General features: G+C 37.3%; 1 protein-coding gene across 7 annotated transcripts in view; it reads right to left on the bottom strand.

The window, feature by feature from the left end:
• Positions 1–13,238, bottom strand: part of MITF (melanocyte inducing transcription factor) — a 251,667-nt gene that overhangs the window by 92,704 nt on the left and 145,725 nt on the right. For 5 of the 7 annotated variants that reach the window (XM_056108015.1, XM_056108011.1, XM_056108009.1 and 2 more), the window contains exon 2: positions 1,251–1,500. In XM_056108015.1, the coding sequence (XP_055963990.1) occupies positions 1,251–1,500 (250 nt within the window). The remainder of the gene's footprint in view (positions 1–1,250; positions 1,501–13,238) is intronic. The other 2 variants (XM_056108012.1, XM_056108010.1) reach the window with 1 other exon arrangement.

Here is a 13,238-nt window from a genome sequence, read left to right on the forward strand (position 1 = left end):
GGTTTGCTGTTACCTGGGAGGGAGGGAAGTGTGCGTGTGGAGGAGGAGGGGGGCTGAGGGGAGGGGCAACCAGGCTGAGAATAAAATGTCATTAATTGGGGAAATATCCAGAATTCCAGTCATGTAGAGTAAAATTTTTTGCTAGACTGTCTCAATTGTTTTTGACCTAGCAGGTTTTCAGTTAATTTTGCTATGACAAAGTTTCATTATTTAATCACTATTCTGCTAAAAGAGTCAGCAAATAAAAATAAGCTGGCTTTTAATTTGACTCTTTTTTTCTGATAAAGAAAATATATTGCTTCTCAATTATAACACATCATCTCTTCTATTCACTTTAATGGTAAACTTTAGTGGGAGGTGTATTTTCTAAGACAAAAATGAATGCAAAGACTAACAATGAATCACTGGAGTGCAAAATTCACATTGTTTAATGAACAGTAACACTTGGGACAACTCTTCAGAATGAATCAATTAGTTAAGTCAGTTTTTTTTTTTAATTAAGTTAGTTCCTTTACTTTCCTTTTAACTTTCTTGTATCAATCATTCTCAAGAGTTGTGTTGTTTATCTTAAAGAAGTATTTCCCACTGAATGTGGAGGGCACAAATGTGAGATGGAATTCCGTTCTAAGACTTGTTAGAATTTTTTTTTTAGTAATTAGGAAGCTATATGTCCATAATAGAATGATACCAACAGGCTTCTGAAGTTTTCACTCTAGCAAGCAATAAGAAATCCAAAACAGAGTTCACTCCAGTTAAAGGATTATACAGTCTGGTAACTAAAGCAAACCGAGTTTTCTACAATTTTATATCAAGAAAGACTTTCTGAAAGAGTACACATCTATAGCCAAACTATTTGCCAAATGAAGAATAAACTAACAAGTGACAATGGAATGTATTTAGGAAAAAATACATATATATAAAAGTTATTATCAAAGGCTCATTTTAGAGAAATAAGACATTTTGAAACTTCTCAAAGAAAGAAGGAAAGATATCATCACAACAAACATCTATTTCTACTTGCACCTTTATATGAGCCTCAACACTTTTCCCCATTTGGTGAGTTACTATTAAACTTTTAGTTTGTTTCCACCCTTCTTCCAATATAAAGTCATCAATGAAACTGGCATTAACAAATGTGGTTCAAATGGCTCAATATAACAAAGAACATTTTCAGAGAAATAAATCACTTAGAAAATGGGAAATGTTGAAGTAGGCCTGGCCCGAGCCAGAACAGTGCTACTCTTACATACCTTAAGGACTTCCATGGGCACCTGGGTAGCAGAGGGAAGGGTGGTGGGCACGCTGACGTTTATAGCTGGTGTCTGACTCACGGGCACTCTCTGTTGCATGAACTGGGCTGCCTGCAGCTTCTGCTGCTGCTCCCTGCGCTCCTGCTCCTGCATCTGCTCACGCATGAGTTGCTGGCGTAGCAAGATGCGTGATGTCATACTGGAGGAGCTTATCGGAGGCTTGGAGGCCCCAGGATGCTCCTCGGAACTGCTGTGGGAAAACCAAGAAATACAACATTTAGTTTCCTAATGAGACCTTTCGTTTGCATTTCAGGGTATCCTAAATTGCACCCAGCTAAGAAATGAGCAAATATAATCTGTGCGAATATAATCAAGTCACAGAATAGTACTCCACATAATTGAAAATCAAGAGGTGACAGGATTTAAATCATTAGTCGTTGAATTAAATTAAGTCAGCTTGATTGCATCTGAGCATTTTTATCACGCGGCTTAATTTTTTTTTGACATTTTATACCACATACTACTCATCACCACCAAATATAGCGCCACCATATGAAGTGCTGAGAAGCAGAGTCTTAATGGCACCCAAATTTCCACATTTAAAAATAAATTGCTTGATTTGCTTTTTTATAACTGAACTAAATACCTGCTCCTACATGCTACCTAAACTCTTTGAGGATGTCTGAAATATTTTCTAACATGAAATAACCTAAAGAAAAGATGAACTTTGACCTAGGGAAATTATTCTTAGATACGAGAAGTGAAAAACATTCATGACAGAAGCATGGGCCAGAATGTTAACACTGTACTAGACCTTAGTCTTTGGGAATGGGGGCAGAACAAGCAGGTTGGACAACCCAATTTTCCTGTCTTTATTTGTACCATCTTTTTTCCCCTACTGATTGATCTTGGTATGCCCTCTCCTACATGTGTTCTCTGAATCCCACAAGGTCAGCTTCTAATGATGTGGGTATTTACTCTACCCAAAGTTATGTGAAATGCTTAAATATTAGTTGTACACTAAGATAAATCCCTTATAATTTTCCTAGCATTTTCAACCCCTTACCTTGTCGAATTACTGATAACAATAACAGTGACAGTGTGTTTTAACTATATCCAGAGGGAGAAAAGGTGTAACTGTGGTAATAACAGTGGAGGTTTTTCCATATTAATTGTATTATTTGTACTTAAAGCCCTAGCTCTTAGGGATTTTTGTGAGGATTAAATAAACCAAACCACACAAATGGAACCCCTGGTACAAAGAGCACAATATGGTGTGCTCAGTGTGAATTTTCTGCTCTGATTTCTTTCTTTCCTTCATTTATTTATTTATTTTGGGTGGCACCAGGAATCAAAACAGGTCCATGCACATAAGGCATAAGCTTATTACTAGTATTGTAGTTTAATGATGGTTGTTATTAGTGGTGACTTCTAGAAATTCACATTTTTTAAAACCTCTAGCAATATATTTTTCTATAACTTCTCTGCTAGGGAAATGTATGAGGCTTTGTACCCAGGAGAAAAAAAAGAGTAACACGCTAAAAAAAATTTTTTTAAAGTTATTCTTATGTCATTTTGGTTTACTTCCTTGAGTGTCAAACCCACTAGTGCATCGATTTCCTAAAAAAGTAAAATAAAACTTTAGATCATTAATCATCCTTATAAATGCCTTAAAGATGAGAACTTTCTAATTGTGCTGGTAACATAACATGTCAAAGTGGAAAGAAAGGTTGTGTTTCAATTTCACACACTTCTAGAAAACCACATAATTAAAAGTATATTCATGTTTTACTCACTCCTCACCATAGGAAATTGCAAACTCTGATTGCTCCTTATAATATAACATGGTGTGTTTTCTGCCATTAAAAAAAATGGCTTAGATATATAGTATCATGAATAGAAGCTATGTAACAAACTTAGAAAGTTCAAGTATCAAACAATATTCAAAGTATGATTCAAGTTTTAAAATGATAAACATAAGATAAAGTATGAAAATGTTACTAAGTCATTGCTAGTTTGTTATTACAGTTCTTTAAGAAAATAAATACTACAATATCAAAATCTATATAATTTCCCATATAACTTGATTTATAAATTTCATTCTAAGGCAATAATCCTAAGGAAATAATTCAAAATGGAAAACACTGAAATTACAGTTATTTATAAATTGTGAAATATTCTGAACCATTTAATTAGCCTTCTAATAAGAGATTTATTAAGTAAATTTTAACATGTTTGAATTACTGGCCAACTGCTATGATCTAATTTACAGCATGGGAATTATATCTCAATAAACTGGGATGGGAAAGTCATTTAAAAGGTTTATGCACACAATAAATTTAAAGATGTAAACTATGATATAGGAGTTTTATTATATACTATTTTTAAATGTTAATTTAAGTTTTATTGAGGTAACATGGCTTAAAACAGTGTTAAAATTAAGCTGGGAAGCATATATCACCAAAGTATTAAAAAACTCGACCTCCATAACCCACACCCTCTTCAGCTTTATAAACTTGGTTCTATTGTCAGAGTTCAAGTATTTTTGTTTTCATTTGGAAAAGTACCAGTTTTGTTTCTCTATAATCCATATAAATGATATTCTACAGCATTTCTCTTAAGACTTTTGGAGGAGGGATGGGAACTTAGGCCACACCTGGCTGTGCTCAGGGTTTACTCTTAGATCTGTGCTCTGTGCTTCATAGTACTTGGGCAACCATATCTGGATGCTGAACCTGGGTCAGCTGTGTACGAAGCAAGCATCATATACTACATATTATCTCTCCAATGCTATCATTTTTTTCTTATTCCTCTGACACTCATTTATCTTGACACTAACTGGTTCCATCTGCGTGCAACAAAAGGCAAAATTTCAACTCTTCTTATAGCTCTATAGTAGTCCACTGCTTATATATAACACAATTTCCTTATCCATGCACACACTGTTGGGACAATTGTGTTGCTTCCAGAATGTAGCTACTATACTAGCACTGCCAGGAACACAGGTGTGTATATATATTTTCACATAAATGTTTCTGTATTCTTGGGATAAATTATGAAGAGTAAAATCACTGGATCATATGGCAGTTGTGTTTTCAATTTTTTGGTATCTCCATATGGTTTTCCATAGGCTAAACTGGTTAAGAATTCCATCAACAGTGAATCAGGGTTTCTTTTGCACTCACATTCCTGCCAGAAAGGGCTATTTCTGGAATTTTTGACAAAGCCCATTCTCACTGATGTGAAGTGATACCTCAGTGTCATTCTGATTTGCATTCCCCTGCTGATCAGAAATGACGAACACTGTTTCATATGCCTGCTGGCCATCATCTCTATGTCTTCTTTCATAGAGTCTCTTCAGCTTTTCTCCCCATTTTTATATGGGGTCTTGGGATTTTGATTGCTGAGTTTTGTGAATTCCTTAAATATCCTGAATATTGATCCTTTATCAGACAAAGGGCAGAAAATATGTGAGTATTGTCTTCTATTCAGTGAGGCATTTTTTACGTTTTTCTTTTTGAATTTAAGGGACACCCCATAGTGCTCAGGACTTACTCCTAGCTCTGTGCTCAGGCATGATTCCTGACAGGCTCATGGTACAATATGAGATGCTGGGGATGGACCCTGAGTCAGCCGCATGCAAAGCACCCACCCTTCCTGCTGTGTTATCATTCCAGCTTAGGTATTTTTATTTAATTCTTGCTTCTTTCTCAGTGAATAAGCTTTCCAGACTGATGTCATCTCATTTGTTTATTTTTTACTTTTAATTTCTTTGCCAACCAAGTAGAGAACTAGTGAATCTGCAGTCTATATCATGGAGAATTCTACCAATGTTTATTTTGATACATTTTGTGGTCCTGAGTCAAACACCAAGATCTATAATCCATTTTGAATAAACACTTTTTGCTTCTTTTTTTAATTGCACTACAGTTTAAAGTCAAAATGCATGTTATAAGAATAAGTATCAAGGTAGGAACCTAAAGCTCAATATAGTCTAATTTAAAATAAATGTAGGGACCAGAGTGATGATTCAGTGCATAAGGCACTTGCGCTGCACACAACCAATTGGGTTTCCATTCCCAGCACATCATATCATCCCCTCAGAACTGCCAGGAGGATACTGAGCACATTCAGGAGTAATCTCCACACACTAGCAGATATGACCTAAGCACCAAAAACTAAAAAAAAAAAAAAAAAATGGTGAAATTAAAAGTATATGCAAATACACACCTACGACTAGCAGAAAACATATAAGGATAATCAAGGTTGCCAAAATGCTCATAAATTTTTAAATTTCTGTTCCTTTCATAGTACAGCAGGTAGGGCGTTTGCCTTGCACGTGGCTGACAAGGCCGACCCAAGTTCGATTCCTCCGCCGCCCCTCTCGGAGAGCCCAGCAAGCTACCGAGGGTATCTCACCCGCATGACAAAGCCTGGCAAGCTACCCGTGACCTATTCGTTATTCCAAACACAGTAATAACAAGTCTCACAAAGGAGACGTTACTGGGCCCGCTCAAGCAAATTGCTGAACAACTTTGATGAACAACGGGAGGACAGTGCTACAGTGCTACTTTCACCCACTGTCCACTATACTACAAATAGAGCATGGAATAATATATGCCGCTATTTTAAGAACATGAAAAGTCAGACAAATTTTACAGGGGATTAAGGCACTGCTAAACATGTAGCCAACCTCGATTCAATCCCTGGCACCATATTTGTTCTAGAGTACTGCCAAGAGTAATCACTGAATACAAAACTAGGAGTAAGTCCTGAGCACCCCTGGTATGCCACCTTTCCCTCAAAGACATAAAGAAGAAAAAAAGAACTGAGAGAGAGAGAGGGAGGAGGAGAGAGAGAGAGAGAGAGAGAGAGAGAGAGAGAGAGAGAGAGAGAGCAAGAAGAAATGACTTGAGTGATCAAGTGCTTGTGATTTTATTATCATGCACTCATCCACACAATTAAAACCTATTTATATTTATCTATATACCAGGTATGGGTCTACTCAAAGAGCCACTGTCACTGTCACTGTCCTCCTGTTGTTCATCGATTTGCTCGAGCAGGCCCAGTAACGTCTCTATAGGAGACTTTTGTACTGAAAGATCATCAGAAGAAAATGTATTTTCCCATTTTTGATTCAAAAGTTCAAGTTTTCTTTCCTAAGGAAGAGGAATGTGGGGAGCAGAGACCATAAGTAAATACATAAATAATTGCTCTTGTTACTCAAAGCCTGTCAGGTTAAAACATTCCCAGGAACAATGATCCTTTTGATAAAAACAGGAGTGAACCTTTGTATGTAGCAAATGCAGCTGTGGAATAATCGCACTAATTAGCTGTTCAAGACAAGCCAATGGCTGTGATACTAGAGGAAAAATCCTTTCAATTAACAGTAAAGTATTCTTAAGACACCGTCTTAAAATGACTGGCTATCAAGCACACTACATTTTCAGATTTTAGAGTTGACAACAATATCATTTAAAGCATTTACTGAACTAGTCTATCAGGAAAAAATTGCACATTTATGTGGTTGATTAGTATAAATCAATTGAAATCTCACTAAAGAAAATCTTAGCAGGGCTCAGATAACTGTCATTTTCTTAATAAATTTTCCTCTCTCCCTATCTCCTTCCCCCCGACCCAATGCAGAGGAAGTAGTCAATGCATTTCATATATTTCCTCCAGAATATTTCTGTATTAACACAGATGTCTCCCAGGTTCTCAGATTTCTTCATCTTTTAAATATATTTTCCTCTGAGTAATAATTGCATCAAAAATTGTCACTTTTCAAAAACAAGAAAGCTACTGAGACATCAAAATTAGCAGGATAAATGAGCATAAACTCAGAATTGATGTCTATGTGAGAACATTTCAGTGATTTTTGTATGATAATAAAAAACTATTATTTTCAAATTTCTATATGCTACATTAAGCTTATAATCTTGATTCATTAAAGAAATTTTTTAAAAATTCCTCAAAGAACTAAGCAGAATATGTGACATAATTATTAGCATGGCTAAATTAACTCCAAACTCTATCATCCTCTTTTAGTACAAATAATGAGGATCTAGAACTGAAGCTACTAATGAAAACAAGAAGAGTTGCCCAAAGTACTTCATTTTAAGTCAATTCATTTCAAGTCAATTAAGTAAAAAGTACTTCATTTTAAGTCAATCATCTAGGGCCCAAGACACTCAATCTGCATTAGATAATCCTAATTGCATGAGTTTGATTCCTTTTAATCAGATTATGTAAAGGTCATTTATTCAACAACTGGATCTTGAGTGGTTCCTCTGAGCCAGGTGTGGGAAATACCTGTTGTTTTTTTTTTAATCTCAAACAGTTAAAATTCGTGGTCACTTAATTTTTCTAAGATACCTTAAAATAAAGTAAATTAGAGAAATGATTTTTTTTTACTTAATTCCACTGAGTAAAGTGCATATCTCACCATAAATAACCATTCTTGGAGGCTGAGGTCAAATGTAGCTCAGCAGAACAGCTCCTGTCTTGAAGCCCTAGATTCCCTCCCAAGCAAAAAAATATAATCACTCTTTGAAAGACAACTGAAGGAAATGCAAATGGCTTTACTGAAATGTAATCAGAATCAGTGAAGCCAGAGGAGTAACTCCCCTGAGAAAGGGAAATCACTCACAGCAACTCAGGAGGACAAACCAATTGGACTCAGGTTCTAGCTCACTCCCCACTGAATGGTGTTATCTTTAACAAGCTATTCACTTCTCTGAGCCTCTCCAAACCTCCCACATATACTTCAATGACTGAGTGAACTAATGTTTGCTAAATCAAAGCAGCAGCTTGAATATGGATAAGATATAGGCACTAAATGTGACTTGAGTTCTTACTTACATGACTGAATTTATATTTTTAACCTTCAAAGTCTTCCCTCTCTCTGGTGGTATAGTTACATGGGCAGTTGCTCTGAATCATCCAACATATTCCTAAATTCAAACAATTTCTTTTACTGCCTTCACCACCACAGAAATACTTAAGAAATTCCTTTAACTACAATATCTGCTGCCCAAAGGATATCTGTCAGACCATGTCTCACCTCTGATGATGACACCAACCTTCACTAGGCCTGAAGAATCAAAGTGTCTGATTTCTGCATCAAGATCATCTTTTTTTTAATTTTTTTTGAGGGTGATTTCCGGGATTTCTTTTATTAGTCATTTTCTATTACTTTGTTTCTTTACATTCCACATAACACAGAACTATGGGGTGCTTTTCTTTCCCTTTGACATGTTTTCATATCATGACACTTTCCAGTTCATCCAAATTTCTGAAAAATGAATGATTTCCTGTTTTCTTACATAATCATGTTGCATTATGTATATAATCCAAAATTTATCCACTCATCTGTCAGACACTAGGTGTCTGACACTAAGGTGCAATACATAGTACTGCAATGAACAAAGGTGTGAAAATGTATTTTTCAATTAATGTTCCTGCATTCTTTTTTTTTAATTTTTATTAGTGAAACACCATGAGGTACAGTTGTAGACTTACAAATTTTTGTGCTTGGGTTTCAGTTATACAATGATCCAGTACCTATCCCTCCACCAGTGCCCATTCTCCATCACTTACTTTTTTTTAAAATTTTTGTTAGTGAAATACCATGAGGTACAGTTGTAGATTTACACCCATCCCTCCACCAGTGCCTATTTTCCACCACCACGGGTCCCAGTATCCCTCCCACCCCCCATCCCCCAATCCCACCCTCCCTCTGTGGGATTCCCTTTTGTTCTCTCTCTGCTTTTGGGTGTTGTGGTTTGCAAAAGAGGCATTGAGAGGCAACCATGTTTGGTCTATAGTCTACTTTCAGCATGCTTCTCCCATCCTGGGAGGATCCTCCCAATACCCTTTATTTGGTGCTCCCTTTCTCTATCTGAGCTCCCCTTTCCCTAGAGTGTGTGGCTGGCCTCCAAGCCATGGAGCAAAACTCCTGGTACTAATCTCATCCACTCTTGGGTGTTAGTCTCCTATTTTGTTACTTTATGTTCCCCAGATGAATCCAATCTTTCTATGTCTATCCCTCTCTTTCTGACTAAGAACATCTTAATGCAAGAACTTGAACATCATCTGTAGCCTGACGGCACCATTAACTTTCCTCTGAATTTCTTCTCTTCTAGTCCTTAGAATACAACTCGGCCACTTACTAACCTGTGACAGTGACGAAGATAATCATCTCTTATGATCTACTGTTTTGCAGTGTTTATCTGCTTCTCTTAGCATGGGAATAACAACTGGTCAATGGCAATGGACCCTGAGAGGTCGGCCTACACAACTGAGTTTGCCAAAGGGGAGTGGGAGGAGGGCGCATAAGACACTGGTGGAAGGACACTAACATTCTGATGGTGCGTGTGGCAATGGAATATTATATGCATGAAGCTTTATTAACCGTAATGTAAATCATGGTGTCTAAATAGAACATTTTAAAATAATAATAATAATATTAATAATAAAGCATCTCTTTCTTAGCATTCTGATGAGGGTCAAATTTTCTAATAGTTGTAAGAACACTGGCAGAAAAATTGGAGCATGATCCAATAAATTGGAACAGAGTTCAAAACAGGGTAGGGCACTTGCCTTGCATGCAGCTGATTAGCTGGCTAGGGTTGCCACGCGGGTTCTCCGTGCCTTTCGAGTACTGCATGAGAGCCCCTTACGCACCAAAAATATTGGTTATTTGAAAACACTGGAAAACATTTTTAAAAATAATGACCACTACATATAAGTGAAAATCTGAAAACTTTACTGTTATTACTATTATTATCTATTACTATTCTGTAAACTGGATCTTTCGCAGGTTCCAGTAAAACTATTCTCAATAATTGGTTAGATCAAAATCAAAAAAGCCTTAGCAGGGTTCCTAATATAACAGTATTCTTCCAAAGAGTCCACACAAATGATACCATATGGTACAGGCAGAGTCCTCTGTGATATGTAAGTGATATTATTCAGCCAATTTTCATCATCTGGTTTTGTTCCTTGAAATTTATTTACTGGCAGGGGAGGGACATCCCCAGAAATGCTCAGAGGTTACGCATGACTCTGCACTCAGGAATCACTGGCTACGTTTGAGGGACCAGATGGGGTTCTGAGGATTGAACCCTGGTCAGCTGCATGCAAGGCAAGTGTCCTACCCCTGTGCTACTCTCTTTATTATTTTTAGTCCTCCCAAAGGTTTTTTCCACTTCTGGATACTCCAACTAAGGAGAATGCCAATGTCTTACAAAAGTATTTGTAACCAACATTATGGGTACCATTTCCTCTCTTTATGACCATTCCCACAGATGCCACTTACAGGTGAGCATACTTTCTTGGTTTTGTTCATTTGTTTGGATGGCATACCTAGAGAAACTCAGGGCTTAATCCTGGCCCAGTGCTCAGGGATAATCTCTAGAAGGTTCGGGGGGATCATATGCAGTGCCAGGGAGCTGCCAGGTCAGAAGCATGCAAGGCAAGAGTCTTACCCACTGAACTATTTCTCCAGCTCAGGTTGCCATACTCTGAATACTCAAATTCTCTCTACAGAAATTACCTCTGAGAATAAGATCATCAAAGGAATATAATTCAGATAAAGCAGAACTGCCCTCCATATTCAAGCTTTTTAAAAATCCCTCATAAAGTTTCTTTCCAATACTACAGAATTCCTGCTTACACTGTTCATATGTGGAATACCATTTGTAGCACCGAGCTACCTTATTTTAAAGAGCTAGGTAAAAATCCATCACAGGATCAGAGCAATAGTACAATGTGTAGAGGCTTTTGCCTTGCACACAGTAGACACAGATTGGATCCCCAGCATCCCATATGGTCCTCCGAGCACTGACAGTTGTAATCCCTGAATGCAGAGCCAGGAGTAACCTATGAGCATCACATGGTGGTCTTTTTTTTTTTGGTCCCAAAAAGCCAAAAAAAAAGATGAAAAGAAAAATCTATCACAATGAGATGTATATAATTGATTGAGTATAATGAGTAAACCCATAAAGAATATATTTTAAAAGAATATTTATATCCCAAATATAAGAATCTCGTGATAGAAATAAGTTTAAAATGTAAAAATAACTGAAAGGTTCTTTTTAAAGACAACCCCTTCTATCTGCCAATCCAAGTAACTGTCCCCATCAAAGGGCATGCTCTTTCTACTGTCTAGACAGTATTAGCAAGAAAGAGAAACCTATGGTTCTCATCACTTAGCAATCACTACATGTTTAGGACGTATTCAAAAAGATACAAAATTTGCAACAATGCGTGTTAATGGGGCAAAAGTACAATTATTGTATTGAGGCAGTGGATACAGGCATAATTTTCTTGGATTAGGAAGAAACCTTACAAACAGCAGCAATGACTGACATGTTACTTATGCCTGCCCAATATCCTGTTTCATTTCTTTGGGATTATTTATCCTGATTCCACCCTCAAAGAACAAACCTCCTCTCTTTTGATTCATAAAGTTATAGTGGTGCTGATAACTCCAGAAAAAAACACACACCCGACTCAGTATATTCATCAAATGGACGTGGGTTCCAAAGCAGTCAAGTAAAAGTCACCTCCGTCTTTGACAAGAACTATTGTGGGGGAACTTTCTTTATAGTAAGGTTTGCGTTGGTGCAAATTTGGGATGTCCTGGGAGTACATGAACAGAAAGTAAAACTAGATGAAGCAGCAATATGAATTCAGAGAAGAGGGCGACTGAGAAAAAGAAGAACCAAGAAGAAACTATGCTTGAATGGCACTGAGCTGCCATATCAAAGTCATTCCTAAAGTCTCAATAATCCTGAATGCGGAATATTGATTTAAAAGAATCAATTCATCTTCATTTTACTTAGGCTAGTTTGGTATACCAAAGCTGGATTTGTGACATTTAAAAGGTAGCAGTTATTCTTCCAAAGAATCAGTTTTGCCCTGATATAGGCAATACAAAGCCAGAAAGATAGACTGTACATCAAGTAAGACCTGGGGTTAATCCTTGGCACCACAAGTGGCTCCCTGAGCACTGCAGAAAGTGATTCCTGAGCTCAGCGTCAGGAGTAAGCCCCAAGCATACAATCGAGCGTGTCCCTGACTTATATCCCATTCTAACCACTGCCCGCGTCCCCAAGTGTGTCATACAAACAAATTCTGTCTCTGTTCAACTATGTTCTCCTACTTTGGCTGACGTGCTGCCACCTATAGTATTTCCCAGATTTACAGATTGGCTTTATGCCTAAAGTTTTTCATAAAATTTAAGTAGAAATTCCATGTGATACTTCAAGGCTTTCTCCTCAAAGTGGTACCCTTCCTTCCACCTTCTGCCATCATGACTCCTGGAATTTGGATGTAATGGCTGGAGCTCCAGCAATCATTAGGAACCATGAAGATGATGAAGAGATTTAGAATGGAGCTACACGCATCTTTCAAGACCTAGAAGAGCCATTTCCATGGAACTAGGAGTTTTAAATGTTTCATTCACATGTAGCTTTCTCAGCACTTGGAAGATGTGTCACATAGTTAAGATAAAACATATGTCTTTTTCTTTTTTGGGGGGGGTCACACCTGGCAATGCACAGGGGTTACTCCTGGCTCTCTACTCAGGAGTTACTCCTGGCGGTGCTCAAGGGACCGTATGGGATGCTAGGAATCGAACCCGGGTTGGCCGCATGCAAGGCAAATGCCCTACCCACTGTACTATCTCTCCAGCCTGAAACATATGTCTTTTTGATGGATAAAGTTGGAGTCTAAACATTACAAATAAACCCCTTTAACTAATCAGATAGTACTATAACCTTGGTGTTGGAAGATCTTTACTCAAGCCATAAGCTTAAATCATTTATCTAATGCCAGTAAGCACTTTTTTCCAAGGAACTCTGAGAACTACCTACTCTTATTTCTTTGGGTTAAAAGATATAATATTAATTAACTGAAATACTCTTAACTCAAAGACAAACTTCCCTGTACAGTTTAAGACCTTCAAAGTCAGGAAAGTGGCTC

The sequence above is a fragment of the Sorex fumeus genome, unplaced genomic scaffold (assembly GCF_029834395.1).
Source record: "Sorex fumeus unplaced genomic scaffold, SorFum_2.1 ptg000191l, whole genome shotgun sequence".
Taxonomy (NCBI): domain Eukaryota; kingdom Metazoa; phylum Chordata; class Mammalia; order Eulipotyphla; family Soricidae; genus Sorex; species Sorex fumeus.